This window comes from Ceratotherium simum, chromosome 9 (assembly GCF_057802395.1).
Source record: "Ceratotherium simum simum isolate JZ-2026a chromosome 9, ASM5780239v1, whole genome shotgun sequence".
Classification (NCBI taxonomy): domain Eukaryota; kingdom Metazoa; phylum Chordata; class Mammalia; order Perissodactyla; family Rhinocerotidae; genus Ceratotherium; species Ceratotherium simum.
The window spans coordinates 24,030,718-24,047,024 of record NC_141908.1 but is presented as its reverse complement, the minus strand read 5'-3'; the positions used below and the strand labels follow the sequence as shown (position 1 = coordinate 24,047,024).

The following is a 16,307-nucleotide window of genomic DNA, read 5'->3' as shown; positions in this document are numbered from 1 at the left end:
AACCATTATCTGCTATTTTCTTCAAGGGCATAGTATGTCATCTTGAAATTTTCCCAATTGGACAAGTCCTGGCTTAATTTGGGCACAATTATGTGCTTTTAGACAACTTTGTTAAATTTTTTTATTCAACAAATATTTTTAACTGCTTACTCTATGCTGGGCACCATGCTAGCCCTTGGTTATACACTCATAAATAGAACAGATATTTTGTATACCCTCTTGGAGCCTACAATTTGATGATGATATAGAATGATACATAAATATATCTAATGTAATTATAAATTATAAGTGCCATGAAAAGAAAGGTCTCTTTCTTTATAAACCAATCATATTATCCATGCAGTCAATACTAGTTACTCATTATTTCAGCCCAAAATACCATTTTTATGTATGTGTTATTTATTATGTTTCCATGGCCTCAATGAATTAATCATAATAACCAATATATAGGGAACAATGTACAGTTTACCTAACTTAGAAATAAATGACTGCAACTAGTAAAGGACAAACTAATCCATTCTACACTATCATTGTAAATCAGGCTATAGATGTAGAAAAAGATATATAGATATTATATGTATGTCTATGTATATGCCTATTTATTTATAAACACTGAGATAAGTCAAATATTCAGATCATCACTGTATGTGCATCCCTTTTGGAAGACCTCAACAACTGATTTTGCATTAACTGCTAAAAGGCTCAGCATAATCTTTCCAGTAATAGAAACATTGAACTCACTTTACCTCTATGGGGTAAAACAAAGTGTAGGCCAAAGTTTTAGAGAAATGAAAATCTTCCATTCCCTAGTCCAATCATATAGAATTACATCATTCCTACCCCGATGCAGGAGAAAAAAAATCCAAAAGGGCTTTTTTCTATTCATTTATAATATCCTTGCTCTAATTCCAGCCCTAGAGAATTGAGTTCAATGATTAGTATTTAACTGAGCAAAACAATTGGTAATGCTCCGTAATCTTTTCCATCCTTTTATAGATGAATGTTCGCTGAATAATGGAGGCTGTAGCAACCACTGTTCTGTTGTTCCCGGAAGAGGGATTGTCTGTTCCTGCCCTGAAGGACTTCAACTCAACAAAGATAATAAAACATGTGAAATCATGGATTATTGTAGCAGTCATCTGAAGTGCAGTCAAGTGTGTGAGCAGCACAAGTACACAGTCAAGTGCTCGTGTTATGAAGGGTGGAAGCTCGAGGTGGACGGTGAAAGTTGCACAAGTGTTGGTAAGCAGATGTGTTTTGCTATATTTAAGAATAGCAAGTGCTTTTTTGTTTTTTGTCTGTTGTGTATCTAGCTATATTTAAGAATAGATCTTGAGGAAATGTGCAAAACCACTTTCAGAAAATTAATAAAAGGATTCAACTAATTTCAGACAAGGCATTTAAGTATAATGTGTCATTGTAGACCTACTCCAAAATCTTCTGGACAGAAAATATTACAAAAGTCTTTACCATTACAATCCATCAGATTATATCATCTTTAGATACTGCTTTCAGCATCATCCTCCCTAGGGGCTTATTTTTGTATTCTTCTAAGCATTTACTTTCATTTCTCTTTGCATGCTTTTTAGAACCCTCTAAACTGTGGCCCTTCCACACTTGCAGTTGTATTTCTGCTACTCTTGAAAACAACTCCTTGCTTTGGCTGTGTTCATCTTCTAACTGTCCATTGAAAACATTCTGCTGATTCTCTAGGTTGTATTCCACAGTGAGAAAAGCAAACAAAGGCTGTGGAATGTGACATTGGAACTCTAATTCTGCAGCTGGCATTCATTATGTATGTGACCCTAGGCAGGTTACATTAAACTTCTTGAGCCTCAGTTTTCTCATCTTTCAAATATTAGTGCTCATCATAACAATGTCTTCCTTAGAGCATGTTGCAAGAATAACATGAAACACTTGTTACTGTGCCCCACACCCATTATGTGCTTTTATTTGTATGTGAAGAAGATCAGCCCTGAGCTAACATCCATGCCAATCCTCCTTTTTTTTTTTTGCGCTGAGGAAGATCGGCCCTGAGCTAACATCTATTGCCAGTCCTCCTCCTTTTTTTTTCCCTTTTTCTCCCCAAAGCCCCAGTAGATAGCTGTATGTCATAGTTGCACATCCTTCTAGTTGCTGTATGTGGGACACATCCTCCGCATGGCCGGACAAGCGGTGCGTGGGTGCGCACCCGGGATCCGAACTCGGGCTGCAAGTAGCGGAGCGCACACACTTAACCGCTAAGCCACGGCCATTAGGTGCTTAATGAATGATGGTTTCCTACTGTCTTCTCCAGATTCTTAGTGTAAGTCTGCGGGGCACTTAGAGGTCCATGGTTAGAATTGAAGGTCTCCCTGAACTTTGTTGGGGGAAAATATTACACCTTTGTTTTCTTTAACCTCTCACTGAAAGTCAACATTTCTTTCAATTGTGAATGTATGCCGCATACCAGTTATTAGCAGCAGCTATGACTGTGTCTCCAATAGAAGTAATAGACATATTCATATCACATTCAAGTTGTTGCTGATATCTCAAAATATCACTTTTGTTCAGGCTTTGAGAACAACTACTGCTTCAATAATGGGAATCATTAGACCCACTGCTCAGTCTTGTTATCGAATGCATTAATAAAAAAAGCACTTATATTACTACATCCAGAAGTGTTTTTTGTTTAATTTTGATAATTGCATTTCAATATATTTGATTTGTCTATGTAAATTTTTTTTTTTTTTTTACTTTTTTCTTACTGTTTTTGTACATTTTAAAACTTTCTGTAAGGGATACACAGGCTTCATCAGACTGCTAAGAAACCATACATCATAAACTTTGTTCACTTTGCTTCTTCTACTTAGATTGTACTTTCCTCTCTTCATCTCAAAAAATCCTGGATATTCTTTAACACCTACTATCTCAAATCTTTCTTCTTTAATGGAGACTTTTCCCAAATATGCTTGCTCTCCACCTATTTCTTCTTTCTATGTCTAGAATATATTGTCCATGAAAATATGTGGTCACATTTTTAATTGGCTGTTTTATATTCCTGTCTATCTTATTCCTTTATTCCTTATCTCTCTGAAGAAATAATATGCACCTTGAGGTCAGAAATCAGGTTATAGAGTTTTCTCTTGCGTTTTACATAATAGCCAGTCTAGTTCTGAAAAAATAATATGCAAATATATTTCTTCAGAGAATATTAAATTACTTTATTCTTTTGTTTTAAATGTTATTTTGTGGTTGTTTTCCCCTTACTTAAAATTTGAGTCCTAGAAGCATAATATTAGCAGACATTTGTTTGAATCTTTCTCTTCCAAGATTCTCACACCAAGTAATTGACATGAGAGGCTGAATAAAATAACAATTTGTTGTAATGATAATAGTCATTTCATTTATATACTTGTTTGGAATAGGGAAACAATAGATTAAATTTTGACCTCAGACATATTTAGAATCATATTTTACATGAGAATTGGCTCCATATCTGAGTTTTGGATACAGATGACAAAATGATTGAATTATTATAGTGGTTTGGTACTCTATGAAATCAGTAATAACTCATGTTCGATATTAGAATAATTCAGCATTTGAATATAAGTGACCAGGTGCTAAGATAATTCTCCTAATGCAATTGACTCCCTTCTACTCTCAGCTCAGAGTGAAACTAACAGTACCATATCATTTCTCACTGTTAAGATTGCTATATTTCACACCTGGCTTTGTTTATAATTTAAGAGAGAAGCAAAAGTATATTTTACATTTTAAAGTTAATATGGAACTTTTCTTACATGGAGAATTTAACCTGCTGGTAATTCATCACTTCCTGAAACATATAGTATACCAAATACCATTGTGAGCCTATATAGATATAGATAGATAATATAGGTTTTGTTAGATATTGAAAATTATGTTTTATTTAAACCAATTTTCATATATAAAGAAGGATTTATTCTATATTTCATTTACTTTATTTGTTTTTGAAAAACTGAAGCCAATTCATAGTTCAATAACAATAAGTTGACTATTAACTACGGGCCTTTGAAAATAAAATTTCTTTTTTTGCTCTCCTTTTGTTCCTTTTTTCCATCATTCTTGAGCTGAGTCCCTATTTTTAAAATGTGTTCTTTATATTGAATGCCATACCTGTGCTTATTCTTCTTGACATTTTAAAAATAAAGAATAATAGTACCCTTTATGCTTCAAATTAGAACCATGACTCCCCCATTCTTTCTTTCTCTTGAATTTTCATCTGTAATTTTTTCATATTTTCTTATTTCTCTCAACTCTTTCCTTCCTAAATTCTTTACAATTTGGCTTTTGCTGAATTCCTGGACTGATTCTATTTTCTTGAAGTTCACTTTTAACATCTTATTAGTTAAATATAATGATTTTCATAAATACTATTTTTATAATCTTTATTTTTCATTTAATATGTCTGTAAGTCTCACTTTTCTTAGACATCTCAATACTTTATCAGTTCCTTATGTGTTCCCTCTTTAATGCATAATTTATTAATCACATTTCTCCTCAAGTATTGTTTTTTTTTTACTTGTGAACACCCAGAATGTTGCTGCTGATTGCATTTCTTTTCTATCTCTTGTTTCTTTTCTGTTTGGTAGACAGCTCACTTGCAAATTTGCAGCATATTTCTAGTAATATTGGAAAGAACATTATAGCATTCCTTTCTATTTTCTGTTAGCCTGAATTAGGTTAAATATTCCCACCAATATTTTTCTTGGTTCTTATTCTCTCATTTTCCATTTTTTGATTTTAAAAACTATTTTTCAATTTATATCATTTTTTGGGAAAGAGATTATGGATGTAAAGACAAAAATGCATAAATACAATGGTCACCTGTTAGTACACTGTGTCCGTTACCCAAACCTTAATTCTCATTTACCTCCATGTGTATTCTCTTGGAGAACTCCTTTCACTCTGAGCTCTTCCTTTATCACCCCAAATCTGATTACTGTGGCATTTATATCTCCAGTACTTTCTTCCCTACTATCCAATTCTCTTTCATTAAGTATCATCATGTCACCTCAAAATTAGTTGGCCAAAATTATCCAAACAGTTTTCCTTAGTTCTGTCAGTGGTTCCACTTTTCTTCTGATCTTCAGGACTGACAAACTCAACTCATCTTTGACTTCTCCAGTTCTTTGCTCTCCCCCTCTCCATATCCCAATTTTTTCTCTACAGTGTTTCTTGGATTCAGCCTTCCTTCTCCAGTTGAGTAGCGTCTGTGCCACAGCACAGGCCAGGAGTTACATATGTTGTGATGATGGCAGTGTCCTCTCTGGCCTTTCTGTTGTCATCCTCTTCTTTCTCCAGTTTGTGAGGAGAAGAACATTGAAACTTGAAGCAATATAGTATTTTTATTGAAAAGGGAGAGGTAAATCGAGATCTGGAAGATGAGAATTAATGGAAAGACATCAGACATACAGTAAAGAATAAAAAGTGAAAGAAAAAGAACAAAGTAATGGTAAGCAAATGGGCTACCTTGGGGAATAATGGGAGATAAAGGTGAAGAGATCAGGGGAAAGAAGCTGTGGCGAGTTTATAATCTGGCCATCCATTCCTTTATTTATCTTAATAAAATGATACTTTTAAATATCAGTTTCCATCCATGATTTTAAAGTAGCTCTCTATTATTTGTGGAAAGAACCTCAAATTCTTCAGCCTGCTATTCAGGGCTTTTTTCATTTTTGCTCATATTTTCTCTTCAAACTGATGTTTCATTATCCTCCATTATGGGTTCCCATCCAGGCACGTTATTACTGTTTTCGTTAGTAATGATAGTAAATGCATAGTGGCCAAGAATGTATAAAGTACTTTCATATACCTCACTTCATTTTACCATCTGCTTCATGTCCTCAGCTCATTATCATCTCTGACCTTTCAGGATGACAATATCTTCTACATTCTTTCTGGAAATTTGAATCCTATACTCTATTCAAAACTCCCTGCTCTATGAATCATTTCTTCAAGTTAATTATTGTAATATTATTAACAGCTACCATTTATCAAGCATCTAAAATGTGATGAATAACTTACTTATAACTTATAAGAAACCAATTAGATATTTTTAATACTCTGATTTTATACTTAAGGAAACTGAGACCCAGAGAGATTACTTCATTTGCCCAGGGCCTTGTGGCAAAGAAATGTTAGAGCAAAGTTTTGAGCTTCATTCCTCCCGACTTCCAAAGCAAGAGCTTTTACAAACTACTGTGAATATCCAGTCCATTTCTCTGTGCTGTGTGCCCTCACACTCCTATGATGCCTTTGAATAGTCTATGTTTTATTTTTATTATTATTATTTTTTGTATGTGTGTGAGGAAGATTGGCCCTGAGCTAACATCTGCCAATCCTCCTCTTTTTTATGCTGAGGAAGACTGGCCCTGGGCTAACATCCATGCCCATCTTCCTCCACTTTATAAGGGGCGCCGCCACAGCATGGCTTGACAAGTGGTGCATCAGTGCGTGCCCAGGATCTGAACCGATGAACCCCAGGCCGCCACAGCAGAGTGCGTGCACTTAACCGCTTGCGCCACCGGGCCGGCCCCCAGTCTATGTTTTAGGAGCTTGTTTCTGTCACCAGTTACGCCCAAACTTTCTTAAAAGCTAAAATTGAATCAAATTATTTTAAACCTCTTTTTATATATATAAAAATTTTGCAGCAAATGCTTGTTGAATGTAAAAGCTTCCTCTATTACTTAAAATAGTAATAAGTTTTTACTATGTTTATATGATCTGTGCTATATATATATATAGCAGTATCACATGGCATGTACCCACCTGTTTCTGTTTATCCGTTCTACCATATAAGTACACTCAAGTCGCCCCCAACTCTCTGCACAACTAACGCTGCCATAGACATACATTTCCTTATGTTCTTAAAATCTGCATGAAAAATTCTTTGGGGCCAAAATTACTGACTCATAGGACATGCTTCTACTTACTATGAGTAAGTAAAACCAGTTGTTCTTCAGAGAGTTAAACAGTTTACATCTGCACCAACAGTACACTTCCAAAGTTTTTACGTCTTTGCCAGGTCTCAAAATTATCTAACTTTCTAGTTTTTTCCCCCAATATATAAGAGTAAAGTGATATTTCATTGCTTTAGTTCGTTTTTTTCTTATTACTTATGAGTTGGATTATCTCTCTATGCTTGTTATCCTTTTGCATCCCTTCATTTCCTTTGGCCATTTTCCTATTAAGATAACTGCCTTTTCATGTTGATTTGTAAGAATTAACCGTATGTTCTAAACTTTAGACATTTCAAATATCTTCTTCATTTAGTCACAGGTCTATTAGTTTTATTCACCTTGATCTTTGTTGAGCAATTCCTCTTTCTCTTTCTGCTTCCCTCACTCACTCCTTTCTTTGCTTCATTCCTTTTCTTCCTCCCATAATCATTTTTATCCCCCCACATTGAATGTCTTCTGGGCTAAGTATTCATTCACTGATTTTTATAATTAATCATCAATTCGTTTATGTAATCACAAATATTTATTAAATGCAATCTAGTAAAAGGCACTGGGCTATGTCCTAGAAATGCAAAGATTTTTTGCTCAATCCCTTACCCCAATGAGCTTGCCCTCTCTTGCTCTCTCTCTCTTTCTCTCTCCCTCTCTCACATACAGACATCAAATACAGATTCTTACCCCTTATGAATAGAAAGAATAGACAAGTTTTTTGAAAACCTGAATTATAAGCAGAGCTGTTGAGAAAAAAAATCCAGAAATTTTCAGGCAAGTGATTAAGAGGGGAGAAACAAAAAAATGCCTCTTAAGAAAAACTGATGAACAACTGGTAGCATAATCTTATAAATTCATAGGTTTGAGTAATAGTTGAAAAAGTCTATCCCACCTTTCATTTCATAGATTCTATGTCCTCTGCCTTCATGTGTATCACGCTTCAGTAATATTTGACTATCATTCATTCCCAATATAGCTATAGCTGAAGGAATGGAAAGAAGGAAGTAATAATATATACTGAGCCAGAGAAACGACAGGCCATTTACCACTTCATAAGTTTCTACTGTGTGAAGGAAATGTATCTGATGATGGGGACAGAGAAATTCAAATAAATTCTTAAATATAAGTACAAGAAGATAGTAAAAACTCTGAAATAGCAGGAGAGAAAACATTGTAACTATAATACCACTTTTTGTTTGACGATATTATATATATGATAAAGAATCAGGAGCTATTCATATAGAATTGATAGTTGTGGAGTTATAATAACAATGTACCCTGAGAGGACTATAAAGGGACTCTTTTTCTTAGACAAGTCATCTACTGCTTTCATATTCTGTCTTGTAAAAATCATTATGTGAACCTGTAGTGAGACTAAAAGAAAATCAAAGAGAATTATAGATAGAAGACTACAGTCTTTTGAGTGTTTTTTAAAAGCTACTTGTGATGTGCTACATTTGTAAACATGAAATTTATCACTATATAATATGTAAATTGTACCTGCTTTGTTTTGTACATATGTGGTGTCATAATATGCTAAAACAGAAAAATTTCAAGCCACTTCTATATTAAGAGAAGGATGTGCTGGTTTCAGCTGTTAAATTCGGTCATTTATGAGACAGGAGCTAGTATACTGGAAAAATTATTAGAAGATTGTAAAAATGAATGACTATTTCACATTGCCAATATTCATTCCAAGTTGAGTTTGCCCCAAAAGATGTTAATATACCTACATCAAAATTGAAAAGCACCAGAAAATTCATTGTGTTTTATCTCCAAATGTTTTATACAGAGTTTTGGTTTTTTTTTTTTTTTTGGTTAAAGCAGGATATCATTGTAAGGCTTGGGATTTTAAAAGCCAGTGTTCGTGATTTTCTACTACTTTAGAAAGATATATTGGATTATTCATTACAACTTTTTTTATTCTCTCAAAGAGAAATAATAATTTAATAAACCAACAGAAATCTGAAAAGTAGAGGCATTTGGAAAGTTATCAAGACCCAGAGTTCAAATATGAAAGAATTTGAGTATTTATATTTTGATTTTTTATTTTTGGTAAACTGATTTATTATAGTCACACATAATCAAGTAAATGTTTATCAAACAACTGTATTCTCACCACAAACTGACTATAGTAAATACAAGAACTTGAAAAGCCTGTAGTGGTCATTGTTCAGAGAAAAAAGGTATGTTTTTAATCACCTTTCATTTTACCATGCAATCTTTCAAACATATTTGAAACCAGTGGAGAATCATGTATTCACAGCCAAATTTTTAAAATATTGAAAATTTGTTATTCATGGTAAAAATCATTGTCTAAAAGTAATGAAACATTAGATAACTTTGAAACCCTCTGTGCATCCATTCCTCCATTCCCAAGAGATGGCTACTTTTGTGAAATTGGTGTATCTGTTCTTTCTCTTTTTTTTTACATTTGGTTAGAGGGCATAATTTTACTACTACGTCTATGTTTATAATGATTATATATCTGTTCACATTTTCTATTTCTTTTTGAGTCAATTTTGTTAACATTTTTTTCTAGAAAATGGGTTGTTTTACCTATTTTCCTCCCATGAGTTTATCTATATTTTATTAGTCTTTGAAACAAATGGCTTTGGGTTTTCTTGATAATCTCTTTTTCTCTATTTTATCAATTTCTATAATTATATTTCTTTTATTCTTTCTAATTTCTTTGTTAATTGCTTTTTTTATTTTCTGAATTCTTGAGATTAAATATTATTTTATTAATTTTTAAAGAATGAATTTTCTGTTTTATTCAACTAGCACAAATGCATAGGGAAGAAAAAGCATTAAATTGTTAGCATGCTGTATTTTCTTTCCTTATATAGATGGAAAAGATTTCAGAGCTAAGTATAGTTATACATATTAATCTGAATAAAAATTATATGATTTTCAGTTAACAGTGAAATAAAAGTAGTATTTGTACAGTTCTTTATTCTTTACAAATTTCCACACTAATTGCCGTATTTCTTTTTTTATAACAGATGAATTGAGATGTAATTCATATACCATAAAATTTACCCTTTTAAAGTGCACAATTGGGTGGTTTGTAGTATATTCACAGAGTAGTGCAACCATTACCACTATCTAATTTTAGAAAATTTTAATCACTTCCCCCCAAATAAACCCCATAGGCATTAAAAATCACTCCCCCTGAGTCCCTACCCCAGGCCCTGGCAACCACTAATCTATTTTTTGTCTCTGTAGATTTGCCTAGTCTGAATGTTTCATAAAAATATAACCATGCAGTATGTGGTCTTTTGTGACCAACTTCTTTCACTTGGGATAATATTTTCAAGGTTCATCCGTATTTTAGCATACATCAGTATTTCATTTCTTTTTATTGCTGAATAATATTTTTATTGTATCGATACACCACATTTTGTTCATTCATCATTTGATAGGCATTTAGATTGTTTCCATTCTTTCTTTATTATGAATAATGCTACTGTGAATATTCATGTACAAGCTTTTTTGTGGACATGCATTTTCATTTCTCTTGTGTATATAAGTAAGAGTAGAATTGCTGAGTCAGATGGTAACTCAATGTTTAACATTTTGAGGAACTGCCAAACTGTTTTCCAAAGTGACTGCATCATTTTGAAATCCCACCAGCAGCGCATGAGGGTCTCCAATTTCTACACAATTTTGCCGTCAGTTGTTCTTAGCCATCTCTTTTTATTATAGTCATTCTAGTGGGTCTGAAGTGATATGTCATTGTGCTTGATTTGCATTTCTTTGATGACTAATGATATTAAGCATCTTTTCATGTGCTTATTGATCATTCGATTATCTTCCTGGTTGAAATGCCTATTCAGAACCTCTGCCCATTTTTAAACTGTGTTATTTATTTTTTTGTTCCTGAGTCATAATTGTTCTTTATATGTCCTAGATACAGGTGCCTAATCAGATACGTGTTTTGGAAATATTTTTTCCCATTTTGTAGATTGTCTTTTCACTTTCTTGATGTTGTCCTTTGAAGCACCAAAGTTTTTTATTTAGATGAAGTTCATCTTATTTTTTTCTTTTGTTGCTTGTGTTTCGGCGTCATAGCCAAGAAACCATTGCCTAGGGCCGGCCCCGTGGCTTGGCAGTTAAGTGCGCGCGCTCCGCTGCTGGTAGCCGGGGTTCGGATCCCGGGCGCGCACCGACGCACAGCTTCTCCAGCCATGCTGAGGCCACGTCCCACATGCAGCGACTGGAAGGATGTGCAGCTGTGACATGAGGCTATCTTCTGGGGCTTTGGGGGAAAAAAAAAAAAAAGGAAGAGGAGTGGCAATCGATGTTGGCTCAGAGCCGGTCTTCCTCAGCAAAAGGAGGAGGATTGGCATGGATGTTGGCTCAGGGCTGATCTTCCTCACAAAAAAAAAAAAAGAAGAAGAAACCATTGCCTAATCTAATGTCACTAAGATATACTCCTATGTATTCTTCTTTTAGTTGTATAGATTTAGCTTTACATTTAGATCTATGATACATCTTGAGTTAATTTTTGTGTATGATGTGACCTTCCAACTTCATTCTTTTGCAACTTGAAATCCAGTTCCCCCAGCACAATATCTTGAAAAGACAATTTTTCCTCCATGAACAATTCTTTGGAGATAGGGCTTTAGGGGGAACTTCAAACCCATCTGCACCCTCTGGTGGCTTCTGAACTGTTTGTTTCCAAGGCTACCATTAAGCTGAGGAAAGAGGAATAGGATCAGTACCTGTTAAAATACCACAACGTTTGCTATTCTCACTGATATTCAGCAATTTTTCTTGAACAAAAACTCATTGGATTGCTACTAGACTTTGGTTAATTTCTCGAGTTCAGAAGAAAGTGATTTTGACCATTTTGCCTGTGTTTTCCTCGTTTTTATGGAGAAGGGGATTTTTAGGGGTCCTTACTCCATCATTCAGGAACTGATTCTCTATCTTATTATTTTTTAATTATTCATACTTTTTAACCCATATATTTGTTGCCATAATCTCTCTCTTTATTTCTGCAGTCTCTATTTGAGGTCCTATTGGTTAAGAAATTGTTTAGTAATTATATTTAGTTTTAAAGCATATGAGGAACTTAGCAGTTTTTTAAAGATTTTATTTATTTTTATTTTTTCCCCCCAAAGCCCCAGTAGATAGTTGTATGTCATAGCTGCACATCCTTCTAGTTGCCGTATGTGGGACTCGGCCCCAGGATGGACAGAGAAGCGGTGCCTCGATGCGCACCCGGGATCCGAACCCGGGCCACCAGCATTGCAGCGCGCACACTTAACCACCAAGCCACAGGGCCGGCCCGGAACTTAGCAGTTTTTATAATTGATTTTTAATTTAATTCCATTGTGCTCAGAGCATGTGTTCCTTATTAGACTGATTCTTTGCTGTCTCTTGAGACTTACTTTGTGGACTAGAACATAGCCATTTTGTTAAATGTTTCATGTGTGCTTAAAGGAATATGTCTTCTATTTTGATGGTGCAGATTTCTATATATTTCCTGTGGGTTGAGCTTTTTGTTTTTTATTTTGTTGCTCTAATCATTTTTGTAATTATAATTTTTATCAGTTTGTGTGGGTGTTGTGGATAAAAATCTCACAGTGTAATTACGGATTTATCAATTTCTTCATTTAATCTTGTTAAATTTTGTGTTATATATTTTCAGCCTATATTATTAGGCACATGACATTTTAAGAACTTTATTTTATTTATTGAGTTGTTTGTTTTATTATATAATAGTGAAATTTTTATTTCTATAAAAGCTCTTTGCCTTAAAGTCTATTTTGGCTAATATTAATATTGCTTTATTAATAATTCAATTAATAATTCAAGACTCAACACATGAAATTTTAAAAGCCTGCATCACCAAAAATATTGTTTTATTTTAAAAATCAAAACAACAAGACCTACGTAATTTTAGTAACTTTTTCTTTATTTGTAGCAGAGGCAAGGGTAGAATCCAGATCATTTGTTGTAGAATTCCTTTCTACATCAGTTGTAACACACAAGTCAGTAGTTTTTGGTTCAAGAGACTATACTTTCTCAAATAGAACATGAAAGTCAGAGCAGTAGGTAATCTCTTAAATATTGTTGTAGTAGAAATATGAGTTCTCCTGAAGGGAAAAAACATGTTTTACAGTATTTGTCATACTGAATTACCTTGCTCAGCGTATATGTCACGCCCAAACAATTTTTGTTTTATTTATGAGTGTTTCAAAGAAGCTGGAAATGATAATTCCTTCTATTACTGGCTTGAATTTTTATTCTTAAAAGTGATTAATCATAATAGGAAAATATATGTAAATGCTAAAAAATGGAACCAATGAAGAATAAAGTGAAAATTAGTTTTCTTCCCATTCCTGAGCCCTGGTCACCGGTTCCCAAGACATAGGTAACAGCATTTCCTCATTAATACTTCAAGAAATATTCTAAGTTTTACCTTTATATAGGTCTAAAACAAATCTTTTATTTTTTTAACTTAAATGGTAGCATAGTATGTGCACTATTTTCATCTTGCTGTTTTCAACTTACAAAATATTGGAAATTATTCCATATCAGCACATGTGTACAATCACATTAATTTATGTGGCCTTATAATATTATAGTATATGACTGTACCATACTTTATATATCCAGCCATCTATTGTAAACATTTCTGTTGTTTTTAATCTTTTGCTACTCCAAATAATATTGCAAAGCATTTCCTTTCTCATCTGTCATTTTTCATATGTAAAACTATATCTTCAGAATAATTCCATACAAACGGACCTCCTTGCTCAAGGGATATTTAAACTTTTGATGGATAGTGCCCAGTGGCTCTCTATATAGCTTGTAACAGTTTATACTTTTATCAATGTATCAGAGTGTTTATATCTGCACTTTAATCGATATAGTGTCTTCTCAAATATTTTCATGGTTTTAAAATCCTTTTATCATTTTATGAGGGAATTGAACATGTTTTAACATGTAAAAGTTGTTTATATTTTCCTTTCTATGAATTATGTAGTACCCTTTGCCCATTATTTATTTGAGTATTTTTTTTGTCAATTTTAAGAGCTCATATGTATTAGAGAATTTAGTATATTATATTACAAATATTTTACCCAGTTTGTAATTTGTTTTTTGACTTTTTTATCTTACTTTTCTCCTATAATTTTTTAAATATATATTAAACATCAATCTTTTCCTTAGATCTTCTATGATTTGTGTCAAATTCAAAAAGGCCTTCCTTATTCTAGAGTTCAAAAAATAATTGTTTTATATTTACTTCTAAGCTTTTCATAGTTTCATTTATCATATCAAAATTATTAAGCTATTGGGAAATTATTTTTTTGTATTATGTCAGGAAATTTTCCAACTTAATTTCTTCTCCAGGTGCCCTAAAACTATAATTCTCAGCCCTATAGTTAATTATGGGTGCGTACTGAAGTATTTTTTTTATTGAAACAATAATGTACTTTAGTATCTGTTGGAGTTAATCACTATTATATATTTCCCATAGAATTTTCCTAGTGAGTCACACTTTTTTAATGTAAACTTTAGAACTATCTAGTATTATTTTAAAGAATGGTATTTGTAATTTTTTTATCAAAGGAAATTTATAAATTAATTCAGGTAGAAGCAAGATCTTTGGGATATTTTTTTTTCTATCTAATAATACTATATACCTTTCCATTTCTTTATGTCTTTATTCCTCTCATTAGTGTTTTAAAATTTCTTCATATATTGTGTATATTTCTGAATAATTTTATTCTGAGATTCCTTATCTTTTTTCATTGTTGTTCTTGCTAATATGCATTTGTTCTTTTTCCATTTTGTGTTCTCAGTGGCTGTTGTTGGTAGGGAGGCTAGTGATTTTTGTCTAAAAGTCTGTAATCAGGCTTTCCCCAGACACGTTGCCACTGGCATCCACTGTTCTATTTCCTGTCTCTATTGTTTCGCCTTTTCCAGAATGTCACAGAAATGGAATCATATGTTATGTATGTAGACATTTGAGCCTGATTTCTTTCACCTAACATGCTGCATGCCTGTTTGTTTCTTCATTCAGACCATCTTCCTGGGTCTTTACAATGCCAATGGGCTCAAAAAGGTGCTGAGATCAGGCTGTTACTCCCATCTCATTTTTCAAAAAGTAATTGTGGTCTTTGCCCGTTGGTTGTGCTACCTCCTTGGAGAGCTGTACTCTGCCAGTATTTTTTTTTTTTATATCTACAGCTGTAGACATCTTCTCTCAGAAACTTTTGCCCTTTGAATGCATTCATCGACCCTTCTTCTAAAACTGTGGTGTTTTGGTAACAGATGTCTTCCAGTGTTAATGAAGGTGCAACTTGCATTTCTTTACTTTTTTTTCTTGTATTCCTTTCTTCTTCTGGTGTGATTTGCTAAGGAAGAGGCAGCATGTCATTACTGTGCAATTTTAAAACTATATGTCCTTTTACAGGTATTAAATATAAATCTCTCTAGCAAGTTGCTGCTGCACCTATAATTTACTCCTTGACTAGGGGCAAACTATAAGCCAAAGGATATGGAAGCTCTTCAGAGCTGAAATGTCATGAGTTCCAGCACAGGCTAAGAAATATCCAACTTTCTTTTGGTGTGTCATCATTCCAGCCTTTTCTCTTATACAATATCTCTTTTGTTTATTCCTTTGAATAATCTTTGGAATTTAATATTCATAATAATTATTAAACATCTATTAAGATATTATTAAGTATTCATACTTTTAATTGTCAGTTATCCTGATAACTCAGTATGTTGTACATTCTATAAGTAAAATAGTATTGAGGATCTGAGAGTCTAAATAAACTTCTCAAATTTACACAGCTAGTTGGTAGGAGAGCTCTGTCTCAAACCTGCATTTTCTGACTCCAAGTCTACTGCTTTTTGACTACATCACAGTTACCTCCACATCTGTATTTACCGTGATAATTTTCAGCTTATAAAACAAATTTGCATGCATTATTTAATTGGATTCTGATAACAGTTTAAGTTAGATTGAAAGGAAGTTACTGTTAACCCCATTTTACAGGTAAGGGCATTTAATTCCTGAAAAAATAAAGAATTTTTCAAAGGCAAGCATTTGTTTCATAGTAGAGAATCAAACAAGGGCTCCTGATCCAAAATTAAGTATTCTTTCTTTTAAATAACTGTACATCCAACACAACCATTTTCTTTACTTTAAAAGTACTAAACTCTAGATTTAAAATTTTATGAGTGTTTGTTCTATTGGCAGCTATTTGGAATTAGTTATTTTGTAAATATTTGGTATCTTGTATCAGTTAGCTATTGCCACAGTAATGTTGTGCAATAAACGTCACAATACTGTGCAATAATAGCTAC

At 33.2% G+C, this 16,307-nt stretch overlaps 1 protein-coding gene across 5 annotated transcripts in view; it reads left to right on the top strand.

The window, feature by feature from the left end:
- Positions 1–16,307, top strand: part of LRP1B (LDL receptor related protein 1B) — a 1,862,264-nt gene that overhangs the window by 1,200,270 nt on the left and 645,687 nt on the right. For all 5 annotated transcript variants that reach the window (XM_087435122.1, XM_087435120.1, XM_087435121.1 and 2 more), the window contains exon 24: positions 997–1,242. In XM_087435122.1, coding sequence (XP_087291248.1) covers positions 997–1,242 — 246 coding nt within the window. The remainder of the gene's footprint in view (positions 1–996; positions 1,243–16,307) is intronic.